Genomic DNA, 25,818 nt, shown 5'->3' with positions numbered 1-25,818 from the left:
GAAGATGGAAATCTGGATAAGTTCACTTATGATGAATTAAGAGGAAATCTGATAGCATTTGAAAAGAATCATATTCAAAGATATCAGAAGGATGAAAAGAAGAAAGTGGTTCCTTTCAAGGCTCAAGTTGAAGAATCTGATGATGACTTTAAAGAAGAAGAAGTGCCTATGATTTCTAGGCATGTGATAGAAGCCATGAGAAGATCAAGAAATAATAGAAAAGGAAGCTCAAACTTTAGAAAAGATAAGACTTCCACTAGGCAGCCAAAGAATGATGGAAAGTGTTATGAATGTGGAAAATATGGCCATATCGCATCTGAATGTCCTGAGACAAGAAAGAAACCAACTAGAAGTTATCAAAAACAAAGGGCCTTCAGCAGTTGGAGTGAAGATGAAATTTCAGATGAAGAATCTGAAGAGATTGAAAATGTATGTTTCATGGCTCTCGAAGGAAGCAGTAAGGTAAGTTCCCATCCCTGCTCTAAATGTGAAGAAACTCAAGAATTACTAGATCAAACTATTATAGACCTGAATAATGTCTTTGATGAATATAGCAAATTGAAGAGAGAGAAAAAAGAATGGGAATCAAAATTAGAAATTTGCGAAAAAGAAAAAAATTCCTTTCAAAATGAAGTTTATACTTTACAATCTAAAATAGATATTTTACTGCAACCCTCTAGTCATAGTTATGCCATGTCAAACCAGTCAACTTACACAAATAAGTCTACTGGGAAAAAGGTCATACCAATGACTAATAATTTTGAAGGGAAGACAACTGTTTTTTTAAAGACAGATCAGTCAACTAGAACCTCTAAGTCGACTGAAAGGAAGTCTGCAATAAATAGGTCAACCAATCCTTGTAAAGTTAAAGGAAAACTCCTTCAAACATGTTTTTGTTGTGGAAAACTTGGCCATGACTATCCTAACTGTAGATTTCGTTTTTCAACTGCACCTGGTTGGGTATGGAAACCCAAGAAAAGTAAGTGTTTTGAAACTAACCATCAAGGACCCAAGAACCCTTGGGTACCTAAACAAAAGTAAAAAATCTGTTTTGCAGGAACACCACAAGAAAAGAAAAAAGGGAAAATGGTATCTAGATAGTGCGTGTTCAAGACATATGACAGGCGACAAAAGTCTATTCAAATCAGTCGCCGACTTTGATGGAGGATTAGTAACTTTTGGAGACAACTCAACTGGAACGGTAATTGGTATTGGTACTATTACTTTTGATAATTCTTGTGACATTTCTAATGTTTGGTTGGTAAAAGGACTTAAGTACAACCTTTTAAGTGTAAGTCAGCTGTGTGACTTTAATCTTGAGGTAAGGTTTCGTAAAACAGGTTGTATCACAGAAGACTCCTCTGGGATAAAAATTCTTGCTGGAAGCAGAAACAAAAATGTGTGTACATTGGACTCTGTCAAAAATCCTACAGGTCATATATGCCTGGCCTCAATGGGAGAAGACCTGTGGATGTGGCACAAGAAGCTTGGTCATGCCAGTATGCGCTTAATTAAAAAACTGGCAAGACATGATCTTGTAATAAGATTGCCAAAACTCAACTACACCAAAGATCATATATGTGATTCGTGTCAAAAAGGTAAACAAACTAGAAACTCTTTTAATTCAAAAGATATTGTGTCTACATCTAAGCCTTTGCAGCTACTTCATATGGATCTTGTTGGTCCTACTAGAACTGCTAGCATTATAGGAAAAAGGTATGCATTTGTTATAATAGATGACTTCTCTCGCTTTACCTGGGTAATATTTCTTGCTCATAAAGATGATACTCTAAAGAATTTTAAGTTTTTTTGTGAGAAAGTTCAACGTGAGAAAGGATATTACATCACTTCCATTAGAAGTGATCATGGAGGAGAATTTGAAAACAAAGCTTTTGAGGAATTCTGCAATGACCAAGGGTACACACACAATTTCTCCTCACCTCAATCTCCGCAGCAAAATGTTGTGCTTGAACGAAAGAACAGAGCCCTTCAAGATATGGCAAGAAACAATGATCGTAGAAACAAACTTACCACATCACTTTTGGGTTGAAGCAGTAAGTACAGCTTGTCATATTTTGAACAGACGCTTGATCAGACCAATTCTCAAGAAAACTCCTTATGAGCTATGGACTGGTAAGAAACCAAACATTAGTTACTTTCATCCTTTTGGATGTAAGTGTTTTGTTCACAATAATGGAAAGGAAAATATTGGTAAGTTTGATCCTCGCAATGATGAAGGTATATTTCTTGGTTATTCTCCTACTAGTATTTCTATAGAATTTTTAACAAACGTATTTTATCTATTGAAGAGTCTATTCATGTTGTATTTGATGATACTAATCACATGGCCGAGAAAAGAAAAATTGTAGATGAAGAAGATAGTCAAATACCTGTTGCGGTGGTTACAAGACCCATTGAAGAAAAAGTATCCTGTGAGTCAACTTCTGGTACACCTCAATCGACTGATGTTATTATTGGGACAGTTCCAAACGAATGGAGAAGCGAACCTGACTATCCCAAGAATTTTTTTATTGGAGACATCAATGAAAGGATAAAAACTAGAGCATCTAGTAAAAATAATGTAAACCTGGCTCTTATTTCTCAATATGAACCAAAGAAAGTTGGTGACACCTTAAAAGATGAATACTGGGTAAAAGCTATGGAAGAGGAACTTGATCAGTTTGAAAAGAACAAGGTGTGGAATCTAGTTCCCAAACCTGAAAATGCCTCAATCATTGGCACAAAATGGGTATACAGGAACAAGCTAAATGAGGCCGGAGAAGTAGTCAGAAACAAAGCCCGACTTGTTGCTCAAGGATACTAACAACAAGAAGGAGTTGAATATGATGAAACTTTTGCTCCTGTTGCCAGGTTGGAATCCATTAGAATTTTGCTTGCATATGCCTCTTTTAAAAAATTCAAACTGTTTCAAATGGATGTCAAAAGTGCTTTTCTAAACGGGTTTATTGAAGAAGAAGTGTATGTAAAACAGCCGCCAGGTTTTGAAAATCCAAAATTTTGCTATCATGTTTTTAAATTAACTAAAGCTTTATATGGTCTTAAGCAAGCTCCTAGGGCATGGTATGATCGTTTAAGCTCTTTCTTGGTAAGTCACGGTTTTTCCCGAGGAAAGATTGATACAACTCTTTTTATTAAATGATCCTTCATAGGAAATCTCATTATACAGATATATGTTGATGATATTATTTTTGTAAGCTCTAACCCCTCTATGTGCAAGGAATTATCTGATCTTATGCAAAGCGAGTTCGAAATGAGTATGATGGGAGAATTAAAAAATTTCTTGGGACTACAAATTCATCAAACTGACAGTGGAATATTTATATATCAAGCAAAGTATGCCAAGGAACTCGTTCAAAAATTTGGGATGTCTGACTCAAAAGCTATGGGAACTCTAATGAGTCCTACTTGTACCCTTGATAAGGATGAGGCAGGAAAACCTGTTGATGAAACTAAGTATCGCGGTATGATTGGATCATTGCCTTACCTAACCGCTAGTCGTCCAGATATCATGTTTAGTGTGTGCAGGTGTGCTAGATTCTATGCTGCTCCAAAGGAATCTCATCTTACTGCTGTCAAGCGTATTATTAGATACCTTCATGGAACAACTAATTATGGTTTATGGTATCCTAATACCAACGATTTTACACTTGAAGGTTTTTCAGATGCAGACTTTGCAAGTGATAAAGATGATAGAAAAAGTACCAGTGGTACTTGCCAGCTTCTAGGAAAATCTCTTATTTCCTGGAATAGCAAAAACAGGGATCAGTCTCTCTCTCTAATATTGAGGCTGAATACATTGTTGTTGGTCAATGCTGCACACAGCTAATTTGGATGTCTTATCAACTAAGTGATTATGACTTATTTTTTAAACCTATAAAAATTTTCTGTAATAATTCGAGTGCTATCTGTCTGTCCAAAAATCATGTGCATCATTCTAGGGCCAAGCATATAGATATTAAACATCATTTTATCAGAAATCATGTTGCTCAGGGAGATTTTGAAATAGTCTTTGTTAACACTGAAAACTAGCTTGCTGATATTTTTGCTAAACCTCTTTTTGAAGAACGTTTCTGCATGCTAAGAAGATCTTTGGGAATTATTGATAAATATGTCTAATTTTTATGTTTATTTTAAACGTGTAGAAATCTGTGCCATAATTTTCGGTCATTCAAAATTTTTGCCATAAATTGCATTCCCATCCCAATTATGACCGTCCCATCTTCCCATGTTTTACTCCCTCTTTTTACTTTCCCCATAAAATATTTTCCCCTTTTCATACATATCCCCATAAAACCTTTCCCCTTTTCCTCTTTTCTTCGTCTCTACCCTTCCCCGCCAAACCCTCATGTCTGCATCTCATCTCTTCAATGGCGAAAAATAAAAAAAAACCCAACTTCTCTCCACACGCCAAAGCTTTAGGCTAAAGGGAACTGGTAAAAGCCTCTCTCCTGCTCCTCATGACTCTGTAAACTCCGGCAACTCCTCTTCCTCTGACGCCACCGACTCCGTTCCTATTTGCAATCTTGGCAAGCGAGCTTTTGTTGATGCTGCATGTTCAACTTCCTTAAAGAAACTCAAAACCACCACTGATAAACCTCTTGATCTTCGCAAAAAATTTTGGGATGACCACTATCAAGAACTGTGTTGATCTTGACCATATGCTTTCTCTGTGTTGTAAGGTAAAACATTTATTTGTCTATCAAGGTTGGGAATTTTTTTTCAAAACCCCTGCTCATGTGTATGAAACCCCTGTTCGTATGTTTTATGCGAATCTCCGATCCTCTAAGGCTAATGAACTCGAAACCATGGTCCTTGTATTAAATTGCTCTGTCCTTGACTCTATTTTTAGTTGCACCTGTTCTGGTTTTTCCGAACTTCCCAAAAATTCCTGGCCTGAATCTCTTGAAGTCTCTTTTGATGATGCTAAGAAAACTCTTTCCAATTCCACCTCTGTCCCTACTCAAATTGGTCCATCCAACATCTCTTTTGAGGCTCATTTGTTGGCTCATATGGTTGCAACTACTATTGTTCCTCGTGCTGGATCCTACTCTACTGTTTCACAACGTGATGCCATCTTTGCCTTTTTCCTTCTCTCCAAGAAGAAAATCAATTTGTCCTCCATAGTTATCAACTACATGATTGAGTGTGCTTCAAATCCTTCTAGCCTCCCATATGGTATGCTCATCTCTCGCATACTTGAAGTCCACAAAATTGGCTTAGTCGACTATCCCATTACTCTTGTTAAGCAGTGTTACAACTCTAGAGCATTTGGTAGCATGGGTTATGTCTTGAGCAATGAATCTTGGGTGCTAAAGGAAGTCTATGATGAATCTCAACCTGGTCCTTCCACCAAAGTGAAAAAATCAGATCCTTCCGTCGTTTCTGCTGAATGTTATGCTGAACTTCTCTCCAAACTTTCCTCTATGGATGCAAAGATTGAGTCCATCAAAGACTTAATGGTATCCACATTGTTTCAATTAGAGAAGATTCATGATCTTTAGGCTGCGAGTTAAACTGGATGCTGTGATAAAGGAAGCGGTCGGATTGTCTGCCAAGCTTCAAGCTAGTGTTGGCGCTATGCTTGAACGTCTCACTACTTTGTTGACTGAAATAAAGGATGCTATTGTGAATACATTGGCTTATTTCCTTCGTCATCCAGTGTTCCGGCGCCAGGAGTAGTTCCTTTATATCTGGTTGTTTTTAGTTTGTTTAAACAATGTTTTTGTGGGACCTAAGTCCATTTGTTTTTGTGTTGCACTTTGGTTTGATCTTTTTGTGCTGATTGGTTCAGCATCCTACTAATGTTATAAGCCTATATATCTATTTGTTGTTTCTTTGTCTATTTTTTTTTTTTTTTTTGAGTGATGCCAAAGGGGGAGAAATAGGCAATCAACTGTTCAGGGGGAGCCTACAAGGACAAGTCAACTAATCGGGGGGAGCCTCCACCCAGTCAGGGGGAGCATCCGCCACAGGGAAGTTGACTACATCTCATTTAAAATTGTCATCCTCAAAAAGAGGGAGATTGTTAGTGTCAAGTTTTTATGATGATAATTTTATTTATGCAGGTATAATAATTGAATCGCACAAGGAATAAAAGAGCCCACAAGGCAGCCCAAACGAGATGGGCTTACACAAGTCTAACTCAGTGAAAACTTCCCAGCCCAACAATTGGATACTACTATATGACAAATATCGTCGTGCCTGAACAAGAGATTCTCAAGCAGTACTAAATCAGTTCAAGGAAGGAAAGGATATCTGCGCCATTAAAGAAGGAATATCCCACCGAATGTAACAATCTTGTTGATTGATAATGCGGCCTCATCGCACAAGGAAAGAAGCAACAGCTCCAACCTTATTCTTGGAAATAGGATCACTAATTCCTTTTTCCAAGGATCAAATCCTTTGGGTTGATTTCTCTGCGTGAAGAGCCTAAACAACTATAAAAGGGCTGCTTCACAAAACAAAGAAATATACTTAGTCTCATTCTCTCAGTGCTCTGCTTTACTTTTCATAATCATTGTATGTCTGAATGATTTATAGTGTAAGAAAAAAGAAAGGAGAGTTATAATATAGCTTGTGAGACTTTGTATCAAAAAAATTAAGAGTGATTTGAGTGTAGACGTAGGAGCTCCATTCAAACCTCCATTGTACCAAACAATGAGCTACAGAGAACAAGCTTGGAACCCAAGGGGACTGGACTAGGATTCACATTGAATCTGAACCAGTATAAAATATTTGGTGTCATTTATCTTCTGCAATTTACTTTAGCATTCTCTGAGCAAACAGTCGACTACTGATTCAACCTAGTCAACTAACAGATCGAAAACCTCTTGCACTTTCAGAACCCATATACCATACTCTAGATCTGCTATTAACTTTGCAATTCCAAGAAAACTTTTACTAAAGCAGTGCCTGAGAACAAGTATAGTTGAACTTTGCTGGGATTCTTACTTATCTAGAAAACATCAATCCTTTATCCAAACACCTATCAGAGTACTTATAATGCTATTCACTAAGTGAAAAAGTTAACCTCTTTGCAACTGCATGAGACTCCTAAGGTAGAGAGAAAAGAGCTGACAAAATGTTGGTCAACACATATTCATCATCATCATCATATATCAATAATGATAGTCTTGCTTTTATCTTTTAGTTTGTACCTTTGATAATGGTTTTTTGCGTGGTTTTCCTCCTCTAATTTCATATGTCTTGATTTACAAGTGATTACTTCTGACTCCACTAAAAGTATAAGTGAATGCTTCTTCTATTGATCACTGAAATATGCCAAGTAATACCCCTCGGCGTGCATTTTGAGTTTCGTTTGTCAATCGGTTTGTCAGTATGGAGGATGCACACTACGGAAAGTGCCACAACGAAATACCAAGTGCAATGATACTCTGCACCCACAAACTTAAAATTTTGTATCTTCACATGGTACAGAAAACCAAAAAAATGTGTATAGAAATGGGGTTACTCTTATACATAGCAAACTCAACTGTAGAAAATGGTCAGAGCAGAATAACAGAATCAGACATCCAAAAGCCCATCTTGCTGCATCATGCCTCATTGGCCTCTATCAGGATTAGAGTTTAATCATCTTATTGGAGCCTTAATCCAACCATTTGCAAAAGCAATGGCCAAGATCACAAAGGGAGTTGACATTCCAAATATGATTATATAAGGAAGAGGAGTACTCATGGGGTTCTCCCCTGCTCTTTCTCCTGCTGTCTGCCAATACCTAAAACGTCATGAGGAAGTCAGAAATTTCACTAAGGGAATTCAAGGTTTAATATATATTTTTATATACATTAATTCTTGACCTATATATGCTGGATTTTTTTTATATACACGATATTATTCCACCCTTCAGTGCTTGTGCTTGTAGCTACACTAATGCTACCACAGCCAATCCATTTCCCATTTTTGTCTCAAAAAATTATAAGCAATTCAGAAAAACTCCATCTTTTTGTCAAATTTCCCCATGTGTTCTTCACAAAAATATCAAAAATGAAGAAAACCAAAACAAATAATCCTAAGCAAGACATAAAAAGGCAGCTCGGCTACTAAGCATCCCGCGTTAGCAGGATCCAGGGAAGGGCCGCAACCTAAGGGGTGTGATGTAGATAGCTTACCTAATGCAAGCATTGGTGGCTGCTTCCACGAGTCAAACCCGTGACTTATAGGACACACGAAACAACTTTACGGTTGCTCCAAGGCTCCCTTCCAGACATAAATCAATAAATACGTCTCAATCTCAAACTAGTTAAGATTGGCAATATGAACCATTTATCTCAATTCTGTTTTGTTCTGTTAAGATCAAACCAATGTAGTGTATGCCTGGGCGGGTACATTCCGAAATTCTTTTCAATCATCCGGTACTCAAAATTTACTGGCCTGATTAGTTCGAGTTCGCTCTGAGTAGGTCGACTAAATGAGCAAATTATAACTTACCACAAGATTCTCTATTCTCGTGGTTCAAACTCGAGACTCTAGTTAAGGTGAAAAGGATCCGATCATTCCACCAACAAATTCAATGTTTAGAAAGAAGAAACATATGAGTGGTGGAAAACTTACTGTTCAGGTTCTTGTTCTTTAGTTATGAATTTCTTCTTGTCTTTCTTGGCATCACCCTCTCCTCCCACTATCAAGAATCACACAAATACACCTCTTCTTATATGAAAAACATTTATATCATAAACAATAAATTGATAAGTGAACTTATTACTTAAACCATACCTAATTTTGCAGAAACTCTGAAATGACTTCCCTTTCTTTTCAATGAGCTTGAAGTGAGATGTTGTAGAGAAAGTGAAAAAAGTTCCCTTGATGATACAACTGCAAAGTTCATGCTAAGAGCAGCAGACACAGCCATATTAGCTGCAAATTTTTTTAAAATTTTTTCTGCAAGATAATCTGTGGATAGATAATGCTAGACCTTCAAATATATATCTTGTCACTTGTGGTCAAAATTTTAACTAATGTAATATCTTTGGGATATAGTACTCTTTTCAGGTTGTTCACCGAGACCCCTTATGTTTAGAAGACTGTCATTCAAACCCTTCAGGTTCAATAATATACAACTTTTGACCAAGGAAATTACATGAACACACGTTTAATTTTAGCCAATAATCAGAACTTCTGGTTACAATAACGTCATAGGTTAGTACTTCCTCGTGAATGGAGAAATGTAGCTATAACATTTAACGGGAAGAGGGCTAAATATGCCCCTGTACTTTTAGAAATGATTTAAGTATATCTCTCGTTATATTTTCGGTCTAAATATACTCTTGTTATACTTCCGGTCCAAATGTACCTCTTTCTTTATAGTTTCGGTCCAAATATACCCCTCCCCTTATAATTTGGCATTGATTTATCCTTATTTTTAACAGAATAACACATGTCAGCTCAAAAATAAAAAGACCCACCCTAATTTTTTTACACTACTAAAAAACTGGCAAAATTCGACGGACAAAAAACCGACGGACTGCGTCTCTTTGAAAAACCGACAGAAAACCGACCCAGTGCATCGGTTTTGTGTATTTCTAATTTTTTTTTTATTTTTTTAATTAAAAAACCGACGGACAACGTCGGTTTTTTCCGCTAAATTTTGAAATTATATATCCGCCAAAAAAAAAACCGACGTGGACGTCGGTTTTATTAAAAAAAATAAATAATAATTAATATAAAACCGACGGACGACGTCGGTTTTATTTTTAAAAATATTTTAAATAATATGCAATTCAATTTGTTTTTTAAAAAAATAATAAACAATTTTTTTTAGGAAACCGACGGACAGGGTCGGTTTCCTATTTTTTTTTTTAAATTTTTGGGTCAAATCTGGTCAAACGTGCGGGAAAAACCGACGGACAGGGTCGGTTTTGTCCGTCGGTGTTTCTTTAAAAACATTCCAGACGGGTTTTCATACCCATTTCTTCTCCTCTTCCCAATTAAACTCCCATTCCCCTCAAACCCTAGCTACCCGCCGCCCCCCTCCCCTCCGCCCAGCCCCGCCGCCCATTTCCCCGCCGCCCAGCGCCGCTGCCTGCGCAGCCCGTCCCCACCAACCCTAGACCCGTTTTGAAGTTAATTAATTGTGGTTAGTTTCTCTTAAATTAGGGCTTTTAAAATTCTTTCAATTTTAGTTTTATTTGTAGATTTTAGGCCTAATGCTAATCTATTTAGCTTTGTCAAACATCATTTGCAATGTTATTAATGTTGAATTTGTGAAAAAAATGTAAACTTTATTTGACTAGTTTAGTTGTCATTTTTTTTTTTTTTTTTTTTTTTTTTTGCTTGAGATTGTGCTATATTTCATGTTCTTTGTCAATGTATTTGTGTTAGCTTAGTTATCATTCTTTGTAATATTATTGATGTTGAATATGTGCAAAAATGTATACTTTAATTATTTGACTAGTTTTTTTTTTTTTTTTTTTTGGATTGTGCTTTTTGTTAAAATTCCATAAGTTATTAGAATTGTTATTGATCATTCAAATTAGAATTGGTTGAAATTGTGCTTTTCAAAGTTAGAATTGTTAAGTTATAGTATTTCTATAACCTCAATACTAAAATGTAGATTTTATTTCTCTAGATTTACTTTTCAATTTTTAGAATTGGTTGGAATTGTGCTTTTCAAAGTTAGAATTATTAAGTTATGTTAGAATTATTAAGTTTTAATATTTCTATAACCTCAAAACTAAAATGTAGACTTTATTTGACTAGATTTACTTTTCAATTTTTAGAATTAAAGTTAGAATCCATAAGTTATTAAAGTTATAATTGTTATTGAGAATTCAAAGTTAGAATTGGTTGGGATTGTGCTTTTCAAAGTTAGAATTATTCAGTTATGTTAGAATTATTAAGTTATAATATTTCTATAACCTCAAAACTAAAATGTAGACTTTATTTGACTAGATTTACTTTTCAATTTTTAGAATTAAAGTTAGAATCCATAAGTTATTAAAGTTATAATTGTTATTGAGAATTCAAAGTTAGAATTGGTTGAGATTGTGCTTTTCAAAGTTAGAATTGTTAAGTTATAGTATTTCTATAACCTCAATACTAAAATGTAGATTTTATTTCTCTAGATTTTCTTTTCAATTTTTAGAATTGGTTGGAATTTTGCTTTTCAAAGTTAGAATTATTAAGTTATAATATTTCTATAACCTCAAAACTAAAATGTAGACTTTATTTGACTAGATTTACTTTTCAATTTTTAGAATTAAAGTTAGAATCCATAAGTTATTAAAGTTAGAATTGTTATTGAGAATTCAAAGTTAGAATTGGTTGGACATTTAAATATTTATGAACTTTGAAGGTCTATTTAGATCGTATTTGATGTGTTTAGATAGTGTTTGATGTGTTTTATTATTACTTAGGGTGATTTTATGTGTTGTAGCTCTTTTAGAATTGATTTGGAGCATTTTAATGCTAGTTTTGAGCAGTTTTTGTTACTGGTTTCTGAGCAGCTTTTGGTACTGGTTTCTGTGCAGGTGTGGTTGCAGAAAATGCATGATTTGCATGCTGGAAATTTACCAGAAAACCGACGGAAAATCGACTCAGTCCGTCGGTTTTCTGGAAATTAATTTTGCAGATTTTCCAGAAAATCAACGGAAAACCGACTCTGTCCGTCGGTTTTCTGGAAATTAATTCTTAAATTTTATAAAAAAAACCGATGCACTGTGTCAGTTTTTTAATTAAAATAAAAAAAATTATAAGAAAAACCGACGCAGTGCGTCATTTTTTTCATAAAATATATATTATTTATATATAAGATAAAAAATCAGAAATTAATAAAACCGACTCTGTCCGTCGGTTTTTTAATTTTTTTTTTTTTTTAAATTTTTTTGAATAAAACCTGACGGACTACGTAACCAACGCAGTCCGTCGGAAAAAACCGACGTGGTCCGTCGATTTTCCAAAAGCGAGGCTATGAAAACCGACGGACCTTAAAAGATCGGTTTCCCGTCGATTTCATTAAAAAAACCGACGCTAGACATCGGTTTTTGTCTAACGGTTTTTTCCTTTTTTTAGTAGTGTTACCCACTAACCGACCCAATTTTATTAGCCAACCTATTCCAAAGCAAAGGAATTCACACACATCTTCAACTACCACGACGACCTCGTTGGCCTTGGGCCTGATGATCGCCTCTTCCTCGTGATTCCAACAAAAATATTTGAACCTGACAAATCATTCAACCATTTACGAATAGTCTGTAATGACAAGAATTCAATGGGAATCGAGAATCACGACACATTGCTAATAAAATATGAGTGAAAAAAATACAACTAACAATTTAACTTTCATTGATACAGACCTCACTGCCATAATCACTAACTCCCACTCTTTTTTTATCCAGAATAACTCCCACTCTCTTCACTTTCATTTTTTATGATAAGCACACGCAGATTGACAAAAAATGCTATACAATCAGAAATCAACAAAACCCATATTAGTGCTTTAAGAGGCGGACGCGAGGCGAGGCTCTTTACATATCACGGGGTGCGACGTAAGTGTCGAAACACAATGCTTAAGTCTCATGAATCTATGAAGTGTAGGTCTCGTATATCTTCAATTTTATAATTTTATTACTAAGAAAATAAGTAAAAGCAAAATTTTCATTAAAATTCTACAAATAAATTCAAATAAAAGCACCAATAATATAAAAAAACTATTATAATTATTACTTGATAAAAGTAACAACACATAAAATAATAATAGCCGAGATAATCTTTAAAATGAAATCATCATTCACTTCATCTTCAATCTCCACATCTACTAGTCCTTCGCACCCACAATTAATATTTGCACTTATTTTTATTTATATATCTTAAAGAAGGAGAAGGGTAAAAAGTGTAAGAATAATAACAAAAAAATAGATAAAGTTGTTCAAGACAAGAAACATAGTGCTATGTAATCTCTATTCTATCAATTTCAGGCATAATAATCTAAAAATACTATTTATGGTAGTGTTATTTTCTAGGAGTTGCTTTCTTTATTTATATATTTTAGAAAAAATCACCATAACATGAAAATATAACAGCATGAAATATAAATATCTTTACCCCAAGGGAAAAGGTGCAAATATACCCCCCAACTTTGTGATTTAGAGCAGATATACCCCTCATTAAAAAAGTGGTGCATATATCCCCTGCCGTTACACAAATGGTGCAAATATACCCTTTTCAATGACATAATTTTTTTTTAAAAAATCATTTAGCTTATGTTTTAACTCAAAATGTCACGTGGCTCTAAAAAAATTAAGTCTACCTATTGCTTTTGGCAGATTTCTTATTTTAAAGCCATGTAGTAATTTTTTTCTGGTGGGTCGGGTCTGGTTCGTTTAAGAAAATGGGTAGACTTACGTTTTTTAAAGTCAAGGAGATATTCTTTTAAAACGAACGAGACAACCCACTAGAAAAAAAAGATTTCTTGCGGCTTTAAAAAAATAAGTCTACTAAAAAAAATAGGTAGACTTATTTTTTTAAAGCCTCATGACATTTTCTTAATTAAAAGATAAGCTAAATTATTTTTCAAAAAAATTCTAGTAGCGAAAAGGGTATATTTGCATCATTTGTGTAACGACAGGGGTATATTTGCACCATTTGTGTAACGACAGGGATATATATGCACCGCTTTTTTAACGAGGGTATATCTGCTAGCAAAGTTGAAAGGTATATTTGCACCTTTGTCCTTGAGAAAATAGTCAAATGCCCCCTCAACGTACTCGGATTAATTATGACGCATCCAACCTTTGCGGGCGACCTATTACCCCCTAGCCTTATTTTTTTTGTATTTTTGTATCCTTTTTCGGCAGACGTGGCACAAAAAAAATTAGATGACCAGTTGCACAAGGGAGAGTGTTGCACACTCTTCGCCACATCGGTGCCACGTCAGTGCCACGTTGGAACTTTCTAAATTTTAATTTTATATTCTTTTCCTTTCTTTTTTTCATTTGATTTTTCTTTTATTAATTATATTTACACTAATCAACCTCTAATTAACCATTAAACCCTCCATTAATTTTATCTTCATCACTAAACCCTTCTTCTTCTTCTTCTTCTTCATTTCAAAAAATCAATCAACCCATTTTCTTACTCCATTAACACACACACACACATTCAATTTCATCATCAATCATAAATATCTTTTCAAGAAATCAACCAACTCCTATTCTTCCTCCATTAACACACATACATTCAACCAATTTTCTTCCTCCATTAACACACACACATTCAATTTCATCATTAATCATACATATCTTTTCAAGAAATCAACCAACCCATTTTCTTCCTCCATTAACACACACACATTCAACCCATTTTCTTCCTCAATTAACACACACATTCAATTTCATCATCAATCATACATATTTTTTCAAGAAATCAACCTATTTGGGTTCAAGAATTTCTCTTCCACGGGGTTGCTTCTTCTCTTTTCTTAAAAAATACCAACTTCCGGAGGTGGTGGTGGGGCAGTGGCCGCTCGTTGGTGGTGGTGGTGGTGCGGGAGGGGGAGAAGGAGACGAAGGAAGGGGGAGGGGTCATTGGCGCAGTGGTGCAAGCAGTAGAGAGAAGGAGATGAAGGAAGGGGGATCGTTGGGGAAGTGGCTGCTCACCGGCGATGAAGTCCGGTGGCAGCGGCGGCGGCTCTTGATGAAAGAAGAGAGGGACGTAGTAAAAGTAAAAAATGAGATAGAAAAAAAAGGAAAAATTAATTAAAAATACATATATTTATGAAAAGATATATTAAAAATAAAATTTTAATACTTGTTTAATAAAATTTAGAAAGTTCCAATGTGGCACTGACGTGGTGCCGATGTGGCGGAGAGTGTGCAACACTCTCCCTTGTGCAACTGGTCATCTAACCGAAAAAGGGTACAAAAGTACTGAAAAAATAAGGCCAGATGGGTAATAGATCGCCCACAAAGGTTGCGTGCATCATAATTAATCCGAGTATACGTTGAGGGGGCATTTGACTATTTTCTCTTTGTCAATACACCAATGATAACAAGCTTGATTTATAGCAAAGATACTTTTAAAATAACAAAAAACAAATTTAACGCCCGAGACTTACGCCCCAAATTCTAGAGCGTACGCCCTATGGATCTATGCCTTTCATTTGAGCTTCAGAGCGTTTTTGGTACACCTCGCCCCTGCACTCACCCCAAAAAACGCCTTTGAAAACATTGACCCACACAAGGAGACAACAGGGATTGGTAAACTGATTGGAAGTTTGCTAGAGAAGTTTTCTTAGATCTAACAAGACAGGAAAGGAGAGGACTCGTCGGATAATTTTTTTTTCCAGTCAAACGTCAGTTCGCTGGTCAGCCGGTAGCTCGATGATGAGACGATCATCTAGGCCGAGGCCAACAGCGGCGGCGTGATAGTTGGAGATGGGCACTTGGCTTAAAGAGAGGGCTTCTTCTTCTGCTTTTAATAATATATAGATGAGAAGATTTATAAACATACACACACGCGCACACGCACACGCACACACACACACATTTAGACCATAATTTTTTTAAAAAGAAAATCCGTTATTCTTAAATTTCATGCCTTGTTAGAAGACCTTTACATAAATTGGGACGGAGGATTATAAGATATTATAATTTTAGATTCCTTCTTTTCTAATTGTGTTATCCATAATTGAGTCTTTCAAAATTAGAAAGTTTTGTTGAGAGAATATTTGTGTTAGGAAACTACTTGTGAGATATTTATGGTAGAGTAAATTATGTGGAGTGGAGGAGGTGGAGTTTTCACTAAGGGAGTTCAAAATGTGAAGAAGTAAACATGCGAAAATTAAAGGATAATAAATGGGGCGGGGCGACAAAACAAACCTCAACCTGCTAATTTTGTCATGCACTGTTTAACAATTTTTCCTATTTTTTTCCCTGCTTCATCGAGCCTTCTTAAAATTTCTTGCGCTTTTATTTATCCTTTCACTTTGTAGTTTTCTACTTTATTTTATCTTTACTTTTTCCCTTCCGAGTTAGTGTCTGTTCAATTATATAATACCTTTGAAAGTTGTCATTGTTGTTGAATTGGAAAGAAATTGATATGATTTATAAAAGATGGAGAAAGAAGAACAAAATGATAAGAATCTAAATAAAGTCATTAATTTTGTGGAAAAGATAGAGGATATATGAATAAAAGTGATACGAGTAGTATTTACTATTTTATTTAAATATGCATTTATGATAAAATCTGTTCCTATTGAAATAATCCAAAAATAAAAATATTAATATATGTTTAAAAACAATTTTTGTCCTCCATGATTTTTATTTAATTAGTCAAATTTCTTGAATCACAAATGGAGTGGAATACGTACTCTTCAGGTCAAAAGGATTTTACCAAATACAGTTGTGGTAATAGGGGCGTGATTTGGTAATATGCCAATTTGACCACTAGTAGTAGATAAAACGATTTATTCCACTTCTGAATCCCAAACAATTCGATTAGGGGTCAATACACTAAGATTTAAGGTCATTTCTTCAAATTGCTCTCCATTTCTAAGTTCATAGCCTTCGTGGTAGCTTCATCGATATTACCTACCAAATAAAAGGCCTGTTCAGGAAGACCATCTAATTCTCCGAAAAGGATCAATTGAAATCCTTGACATTTTGCCATTACGTTTGATATCATTTGAAAAATGGCATATACAAATCATGATTTTTAAACATGTTCATCAATTTTAAAGTCAAAACAGTGAAAACAATTATGCAATTAATTGTTTAAATTAACCACTGACTAATTGATGAATATTCTACTCTGTTAGATCAATAAATTAGATTAATTGAATGAATAATCAATTACATCACAAATCGGCTACAATTTTTTAACTAATTTTTCAAAATTGGTTATGATTGAAATGTTTATTAATTTCGCGTTGATTGGTGGCAAGTGAAACGATTTTGGTTAATTTTTAAATCATTTTATAACCACACTTGCACAAATGACCACCTTTTTCATTAAAATCTTTAATGTCTATAGAAATTGGGCCAAAGACCCATTCTTTTGTCCTAGCCCAACCCAAGACCCCACATAACTAGGGGTGTCAAAAAAATATGAAAAATCGACCGAATCGAACCATATCGAACCGATTTATAGTGTTTTTTCAATGAAATCGTGGATTTTTATTTAAGCTTATAACCGTCCCGAATAATTAGGGTGGTCTTTTTAATTTATACAAAAAACCAAAAAATTCCCGAACCGAATAGCCTTACATGTATGAAATATATTTTATATATTATAAATATGTTAAATGAATATATAAAATATATTTTATATGTTCTGTTTCAAATATAAAAAAGAATTTTGGCCACTAAATTTTGGGCCTTTAGTTGATTGGATTTAGTTTCAAAAGGATACCTCATATACATAGTCATACGGTCATAGATTTAGATGATTTGAGTAGGCATTTTTTGTTATAGTTAGCACTAACAGAAGTTTACCTCCATCTTGGTCTCCTCTACTATGTTGCTTGATGTATATGTATCAAATTCAAGTTGTGGTTTCTGTGGCCTACAAGCTAATGTTTGTTTTGGCTCAATTCAACATTGTTGTCTTTGGCAAATTATTCTTCTCCCTGGTCAATCAGTGAAGATTCACGTCGCGATGATGCAATCGTTGTTGTCTTGCTACTTGATATAACACATTTCAGTTGAATTACTTTGTGTAGTTTTTTCAATAGCTTTTACATTAAATATTTCATAAGAAACAAATAGAAGTTTTATTTGATGGTGTACTACAAATAGGTTTGTGGAGGTCTGTGTCGTTACATTTTGATGATGGTGTATTTTTAGGCGATACTTTAAAATTAAAATAACCGAAAATTAACCGAACCGTACCGATACCGAAGAAAAACTGAGATGATGGGACGGTCTCAAAAAGTCTAATTTTGGTTATACAAAATAAAATAACCGAAAAATTGGGATGGTATAATTTCTTTTTAAAATAACCGACTGAATCGTCCCATTGACACCCCTACTTGACATAACTCGCCCCAACACGCATTATTGTCGAGTCAGCCGCGGATGGAAGGCCAACAATGGATGAAAATTGTCTATATTTACGTTGATGAGCTTAGTAAACCCATCAACCCACTTTGCTACTGTTTTATAGTATATTTATACTCTCTCCGTTCACATTTTACTTGTCTACTTTGGACTTTTCATATTATTTAAGAAATAATAAATGAAGTGCATAATTTACCAATGTACCCATATTAATTGGTGCATATTTTTATTGGATTTCAAAAATGATTTGAAATGAGTAATTAATACTATGGGTAAAAAAGGAAAAAATAAATTGTCTTATCTTGATATGCTAAAGTAACAAGTAAAAGTGAAAATCTATTTTTGGAATACTGGACAAGTAAGAGTGAACGGAAAGAGTATATGTACTTGTAAAACAAAAGTATATTATTTGAAACCCTTTAGGACTTAATTGAGATTCCGAGTAGGCAAACGATTAAATGATCGTTAGTTTGGTGGAACCACCCCTTTTCATGACTTAACCCAACTTTCAAAAAAATTGATTTTTCATAAATTAATTCGGACAGTTTCTTGAAATGGTTAAACAATTGGGGAAATAACACTGTATGCCAATTAAGGTAAAATAATTACCCGTTTTAGCCCATATTTTTTTTATTACCCGAGCTAGCCCCCTATCAAACTGTTGGATGCTCCTATTTTCCTGTTCTCCTTCCAACTTTGCATCTTTATATGATATGAATCCTCTACCTATTTGTTCCTTGTATGTGCTTAATTGTAATTAACACAGGTAATGTATTTTTTTTTTTTTTGGCGTTGCTTCTTCATTTTTTCAGTTTCCTCTTCTTTTATTTACGCTTTTATAGGGTATGGTATAGAAGTGTATATAAACAACTCTTATAAATTATGTATAAACCCCTCTTATGTATAAACACTTCTTGTATAAGTTCGTATAATATTGTATACTAGTGTAAAAGTGTGTATAAACACCTCTTATACACTTTATACAAGGTTTATACATTGTGTACAATAGGTGTATATAGTTGTATATTGTTGTATAATGTTATATACCGTCAAAAAGTGGCTACACAGGTTGTAATTTAAAAGTATGGCTACACAAATGTAATTTTGTATGCTGGATTGTACATTACTGAAATTTCCCCTAAACAGTTTAGGGACTTCTTCAAGGATTAGAACGGATTTTTGGCAAAAGAAGGCTAAACTGATTCCCTATTTTACTTGTATATAAGTGAGGATGGCAAGGATTTGTCGTCCTCACAGGGGTTGTACAGGAATTTCAATTCCTTACATGTGGCTGCTGTAATTTAATTCCCCTGCATTGCTAATCTCTTGTTTGCAGTGGGCCCACGTCCAAGTCTACTTGCTATTTATGACCCTTGCTTTCCATTTTATTACTTCAGTGCTTTATCTATTTTTGTACATAAGACCATCTTTTGTTCTACTCTCTCCGTCCCAATTTATGTGGCATCGTTTGATTTAGTATAAATTTTAAAAAGAAAATGAAGACTTTTGAAATGTGTGGTCTAAAACAAACCTTAAATATTTATGTGGCTACAAATCATTTCATTCAGGGTAAAAAAAGGAAATTTTAAAGGTAAATTATTTCTAATTATAGAAAGATGACATTATTTGTGACAGACTAAAAAAGAAAGGGTACTACATAAATTGGGACAAAGATGTAAAAGTTTACTTGGGATAATGTAGTGCTTTAAATTTTTATATTTAATCTAAAAAATTATCTTTTTATATAACTAAAATGGTAGTAATTTTTTTTAAAAAAATTAATCTGAAGTTTTACATAACCTATTAAATTAGTATTAATTAAGGATAATTGTGAAGAAGCTTCTTACTTTCTAGGGCTGAGTAATTGCTTAAGGAGTGCCCAAGCTAAAAAAGACCTTTAATATGGACCGGACAAAACCTTTTACATTTTTTGTCCTTATATATTAATTTAGGTAACTTTGCAAAATTTTCTTGTAAAATTTTCACAAATAGCTACCTTTTAGCTGCTTTTAACAAGCTATAACTACAAGTTCATTATTTACAATTCGTAGTTGGTTTTTCCTATATTTAGGTCCTGGACGCGTCACATAAATATAGCCAAAATATAGACTAAATACACGGAACTGTTGAGCAAATAATGCCTCTATTTAAGGAAAAAAATCTTTTTCAAAACTAAACAGAAATCTGTTTTTAATGTTCCATAAATCACGCAAATCTCATTCTCTTCCATATCTAATCACATATCTCATTCAACATCTAATCATTCACATAAAATTTGAATTCAAAAACTCTCTTCATATTTTTTCCCAAAATATAACTAAAAAAATCTCTTTTTAATGTTCCATAAATCATGCAAAGCTTGATTTGTTCATCAACTGAATTACACGTTTCACCGTGTAATTGCAATTTTTTTTATTTTTCTGAAATTTTTAGTTGTTTTTCATATATATATTTTGACTATATTTTTAATTGGATTTTGATTATGATGTTCAATATTACTTATTCTGGTTTCTGTTGACTATATTTAGAAAAATTTCAGAAAAAAAAAGTTTCAGTGAAAACGTTGCTACCTCAATTATGAACTCAATTATGACTATATTTTGGCTATATTTTTTAATTATATTTTGATTAATATGTTCAATATTACTTATTCTGGTTTCTGTTGACTTTATTTCAGATATATTTTGACTATATCTTTCAAAATTTCAGAAAAATAAAAAAAATAAAAAAGTTGCAGTGAAAACGCTGTTACCTCAATTATGAACTCAACTTGAATTCGATATTTCAACAGATGAATTCAAATATATATTCGTCGTTTAAAACGCAAAAATAACAGAGAATCTTACATATTTTAGGAAATAGAGTTGAATTTTGGGGGTAAAAGGTTGAAATTAATGAGCAGTTAATACAGAGTAAAAAAAGGAAGCGAAAGAAATCAGAAACTGATTTGAAAAACACGAAATTAGGGGAGATGGGGAGTTAGAAACGTGTATATTTAGGAAAAGGGGGGAGAGAGAAAGTGTGGAGCTAAAAAATAGGGGTGTGGAGAGTGGTAAGTTAATTGATAGAAAAGTGGGTAGCTATAAGTTGTAAAAATATAATATTATAGCTACTAAACTTAATTGTTAAAAAGTATAGTTATGTTCTATAAATATGTAACATAGTAAGCTATGTCAAGTAAAAATTACAATTTTCTTTTCAAACTGAAGCATTTATTAGGTCTTAAATTACATTTAACTATGTCCTATGTTCCTCTCAATATCCTTCTCTCTATTTGTTTAAACCTCCAAGATTTTGCTTTTTTAATAAGCTCATATGTGCTTGCAAATATAGAAGGTAAAAATTATTGAATGGTGTAGTGTAGTGTTGAACATTGAAAATGAAGGTAGCGTTATCAATCAAGATCGAATTGTCTTTAAAATCTCTTGTTTGGTTAACTAAGAATTAATCTTGGTCTTTAATGAAGAACTAAGCTGATTTTTGAAGTTCATTTTAATGAGTTTATGTTATTTCTTGAATTAAAACCAAGGTTAAAATCACATCTAACTATCATAAAGTCGCGACACATATAACGAGGAGTGAAAATTAATAAATATCAAAAGAAATCTATTTCTATCTATAAATAAATTACATGCTCACAAATTCATAAAAATACAACAATATTTTCAAATTATAATCTTCGTCGAGTTATAGTTATCATATTTTATCGTGTTAGTTTATAGAATATTGAATCACTTGTGTCCCTTTGATATTTGCTAATTTTCCTACTAAACTTACTTCCTCATAATAAATTTTCTTTAAATTATCCAATTATATGATGAAGAAACTTTAATAATTCAACAAGATATGATTAATCTGCAGTTACATAAATTGATTATGTAGTAGAAAAATGTGACACAGATTATACTTATGTAATAAAAGTTACGTACTATTTATAGTTTGAGCTTTGGCCCGAGCTTAACACGGGCCTTCCGTACCTAGTATGTATAAGAAAGAATCTAAATGGGTGGAAATGGACATGGAAAATTGAGATCTTTGGGCAAAACGGACTGGGCTTTTCAAAAAGTGTACAGTGACTTCCCAAATGATAATTGGTTTTGGACTTGAAATACATTTTTTGGTAAAACCTGCATTTACTTACAAAACCATGGCTTTGATAAATAAATGGGATATACCAAAATACTTTTGAAATAATTCAAAGAAAGAACACTTACATTATTATTGGGCCAAGTTTAAGTGGAACTATACTCAAAGAAAATCTTGAGTGAGTCGAGGCCTAGAAAAGTAATAAAGTGTTAAACCCTTTTGAGCTATTCAAGCCAAACTCAACCATTTTTCACTTAAAAATCAAGGTGATTTTACAAGTCTTCTTTCGAAATATGCCATGGATAAACAAGTAAAGACAAGACTTTACTAAACTCTTCATACCTTGTACATATACTTATAAACCATTTTAAGAAAATATATGCTTCTTAGCTATAATTTTTAACCCGTAAGTCAACCGAATTGTGCGGATCCCTTCCAAGGTGCCTAACGCCTTCCTCGGGGCATCACTAGGATTCTTACCCGAACTTTGACACTTAAAAGGTTTTTAAAAGATAAACCTAAAACAAATGGTTTCATAATTCCCGACCTAAGGAAATAAGGTCACACACTATTTTGGACATCAACCTTTTCTAATGTCGAGAATTAATCGAAGTCCTTACCGGATATTGGGATTGCGAGAGAATGGTTTTCGCTTTGGGATGTAGAAATGGCATCGACTTTAGAAGAGATTCGGGATTGCTTGGATAGTTTAGGTACATGCCTAAAGAAGAAGGAATAATTTGATGGTAACATTTTGGTCCCTCATAAACCAAGTCTAGAAGAGATTACAAACAAACCCCCCTGCTAGTGCCAATTGAATCTTTGGCCCAACCGTGTCTTTCTGTGACTTACACATTTACTTCGGAAGTCGAGATGGGTTTATACAACATGCGGTGAACTTTCGTACTTTCAAGACTTGGGAAGAAGCTCAACCCTTAGCTTTTGCAATATGCCTATTGGGAACCAGGGTCTTTCCCTGAGGCCTACATCTAGCCATTAACACCCGTATCATCATGGTCACTTATGCTATCTTCTATGGTATCACAAGGGACGGAGAAACCAAGTATTTCAGTTTGGCTTATATCATCCTTGCTGACATGTATCCAGCCTTAGGCCAATATCGAAACAAGCATAGGTATTTTCAAGGGTGCAACTTGTTACTTCAATGGTGGATAATCAAACATTTGCTCAAAACTGAGGGGTCCTAGGCACTAGACAGCAAGGCTGGAGAGATGGCCTCATAACTCAATTTACGGACCTTCCCCTACGCCACTTTCGAGGAATGCAATCCAAAAAAAGGATGTGCCCTCATCCTTTTGTGACTTAGGGAAGAGAACGTTCAATGGATGTTCAAAGACTTCATTTCCAAAAGTTTTGTTGTTCAAGGTAGGAAATGTCCTTTCCTACCATTTATGGGAATTCGAGAAATTTGTCCTTATGCTCTAGTAAGAGTGTTGAGACAGTTTGGGAGAAAGCAAGAAATACCTCTAGTAAGGGAGACGTGTTGGTATGTCGTTTATTACGAGGAATACAAGGTCCCACCTCTTAGTGAAATCATCCGAGAGAGGAACGACCGCTTTATATATGGACCATAAATCATTGTCGGGGATAGATTTTGGGTCGAGTATGACAAGCTCTACAAGGATTGGTTGAGGTTACACTTGCAAGACACCCTCACATCAGATCCCAATGTTTATCATTGTGTCCAAGACAAAAATTCTAAGGTCGTACTCAAGATACGCCTAATCTAAAGATAATCCTATGATAGGGACGAGAAGTACTGTGAGAAGATGGAATACTGTCACGACCCGACTCGGGGCCGCGACGAGCACCCGGTGCTAGCCCACCCGGGCACCCTCTTAGCTTACTCTTATGCTTACATCTAGGTGAGCCACATAATTATACATGCATTTCCATTCATTCGTCAACTAGTCCCATATGGACAACCACACATTTATATCATCATAGGCATTTATGCCACATCAATATACATGGGCCAACGTGGCCGACAAAATGATATACAAGACATGGGCCGACAAGGCCAAACACATCTACCCACATATCACACTAGCGGGACAGGACCCCGCTATGCCCATAATTACATACACAAAAGAATGAGTACCCAAAAGATATGGCTCCGAAGGAAATGGAGCTCTTTATGTAATCTCCGAATAGGCAGCTATGGATCAAGTCTGTCTCCCTGTGCACCTGCGGGCATGACGCAGCGTCCACAAACAAAAGGACGTCAGTACGAAGAATGTACTGAGTATGTAAAACATGAGCAACATCAATAAATAAGCATCATGAACAACATATGAAATAGCATAGGAGGGGGGAGACAATAATATCATCGTCATAGCACTTACCTGCCTTTCGTAGGACTTTCCATTTTTCATACGTATTTGTACACCTACGTCATCATCCATATTCCATAATAGTACTCGTACCACACTTGTGCTCATGTTCGTGTACATGCCCTTATTCGTATTCTTATACATAGTCTTATCACATTCATATTCATATTATATACCTAGTCATTTCATATACATAGCATTTACATAGCATACCCGACCTCATGGGATCGGTGTTTCATACATACTTGGCCAATCAAGGCTCAAGGTTACTCATACCTGGCCCTACCAAGGCTTCAGGGTTATCCGTACCATCTGCAGAGGTGTGCGCACGTTTCGTAATCGTATACATACTTTATACATATTCATATACATATATCCTACCCGGCGTTATAAGCTCGGGGTGTCATCATAGCCCTTCATAGGCACATGTAAGTATAATAGCCCGTAGGCACCTTTAGCATCATTATTATTATCGTCGTTATCGCTAAATCTTTATCTTAGGCTTACTCGTCATATGGGGTGCATAGTACAATCGTAGTACATATCAAGGATTGTGAGCTTATGAGCTCGGAATGTCAATCATTTGGAGACAACATACTCATATAGAGGATTTAAGAGTTTGGCCAAAGAACCATGCCTTATGAAAGAAGGGTTAGCCTTATATACCTTTTCGTCGGACTATTCTACACTTGCACGTTTCCTTCCAATGCTAGCGTCTATACCTTCATTAATATCATAACAATGGCCATTAGTCATTCACATCATCCACATTATCTAGATTTCTCAATTTGCTTCTAATTCTCCCATATTTATGGTCATGACCTCCAACTTCGTCCATTCGTCTAAAGTGTCTAGTTCATGATCTTAGTACCATTTATAATACATTCATATCGTAACACAACAACATTCATAATTCAATTAAAACTATTCCTCAAAATGTCACTATTCACCATTCATGACCTAGTTGACCACATTTTCTACAATCCATGTATTTTAATTCTCCAATACCTTAAACATCTTGTAAAAATCATGAATCTTACCTTAGAAGTTGTAGGAACAAGCTTTGGTTGATAATACTCCTCTTTGAGCAAAACCCTAGTTTTTCTCCATTTGGATTTCTTGACTTGGATGATCCTTGATAATTCCCTTATCCTTGATTCACTTGTCTTAATGTTATTGATGGCTTATAATCCTTGAAAACTCATATAATAAATGTAGAGAGAAGTTTTAGAGAGAAGTGGTGTAATGTCGTAATGAAATAAAAAAAGTGTTGGTCCCTTTATTTAATGACTTGAAAAATCTGTGCTGGGTGAACAGTGGTCGTCCATGGAGGTTTACGGCCCGTA

At 34.5% G+C, this 25,818-nt stretch overlaps 1 protein-coding gene across 1 annotated transcript; it reads right to left on the bottom strand.

The window, feature by feature from the left end:
* Positions 1-7,396: 7,396 nt before the first annotated feature.
* LOC132640997 (uncharacterized) lies at positions 7,397-8,963 on the bottom strand. The gene is made up of 3 exons (XM_060357830.1): positions 8,755-8,963; positions 8,593-8,659; positions 7,397-7,756 (listed from the first exon to the last, which is right to left on the bottom strand). The coding sequence occupies exons 1-3, from the start codon at positions 8,888-8,890 to the stop codon at positions 7,612-7,614; spliced, it is 348 nt and encodes a 115-aa protein (XP_060213813.1). The 5' UTR covers positions 8,891-8,963; the 3' UTR covers positions 7,397-7,611.
* Positions 8,964-25,818: the final 16,855 nt, after the last annotated feature.

This window comes from Lycium barbarum, chromosome 5 (genome assembly GCF_019175385.1).
Source record: "Lycium barbarum isolate Lr01 chromosome 5, ASM1917538v2, whole genome shotgun sequence".
NCBI classification, from domain to species: Eukaryota; Viridiplantae; Streptophyta; class Magnoliopsida; order Solanales; family Solanaceae; genus Lycium; species Lycium barbarum.
This window is presented reverse-complemented; position numbering and strand designations above follow the sequence as displayed.